This window comes from Loa loa, assembly GCF_000183805.2.
Source record: "Loa loa unplaced genomic scaffold supercont3.1075, whole genome shotgun sequence".
Taxonomy (NCBI): domain Eukaryota; kingdom Metazoa; phylum Nematoda; class Chromadorea; order Rhabditida; family Onchocercidae; genus Loa; species Loa loa.
Genome location: NW_018109255.1, coordinates 1 through 781, shown reverse-complemented (window position 1 = coordinate 781; position 781 = coordinate 1). Strand labels below are relative to the sequence as shown.

Genomic DNA, 781 nt, shown 5'->3' with positions numbered 1-781 from the left:
CATTCCATATTTAATGTTTTATTACATTTGAATTTATTCTTTCAGTAAATTAAATTAAATTTCATGAGATAAAGGAATATTTGAAAGTAATAAGCAAATAAAATGAATGAGATTAAAAAACAAACAAACAAACAAAAAAAGAGAGTATATGCATGGTAATTTTATTTACTTAGTATAAATGGTAACAATAATATTTAAATTACTGTTTGCATGTTTATTGTTTTTTTTTTGCTTACTTATTTATACTCATATTATTTATTTTCATTTTTTTTTGTCAACAAATAAAATTCCTATAAATGTATATAAATGCATATCTTATTTACAGGTGTATATTCAAGTAATATAACTTTATATTACCGTAATTCACCGTATCTTGTGCAAAGTGATTTGACAATCGAAACGAAAGCTATTTTAACAATTGAAACAGGAGTACGAATTTATTTTGATAATGGTATTGGTATTAAAATTAAAGGAGCTATTTGGGCTATGGTTAGTATTATCATTATTATTGAGTATATTTGATATAATTTATTATAATTTCATTTTTTAAATTCTTTTAATACATTACTTAATTTTTAATTTAATATTTTTTCCTATTTAACATAGCTTTTTGCTTTTTCTTCTTCGTTATAATGTATCACTTAATTTCTTGTTTTCGATATTTTAATATAATTTTTCGATTTAATATTTAATCTTCCAGCACTAAATTTTAAATATATATATATATATATATATATATATATATATATATATATATATATATATATATATATATATATAT

General features: G+C 18.4%; 1 protein-coding gene across 1 annotated transcript; it reads left to right on the top strand.

The window, feature by feature from the left end:
• Nucleotides 1–325: 325 nt before the first annotated feature.
• On the top strand, nucleotides 326–489 carry LOAG_15343 (hypothetical protein; the record flags this gene model as incomplete). Its single annotated transcript, XM_003150835.1, has 1 exon — nucleotides 326–489. A coding segment is annotated over one exon (164 nt), but the record flags the coding sequence as incomplete, so codon positions are not given.
• Nucleotides 490–781: the final 292 nt, after the last annotated feature.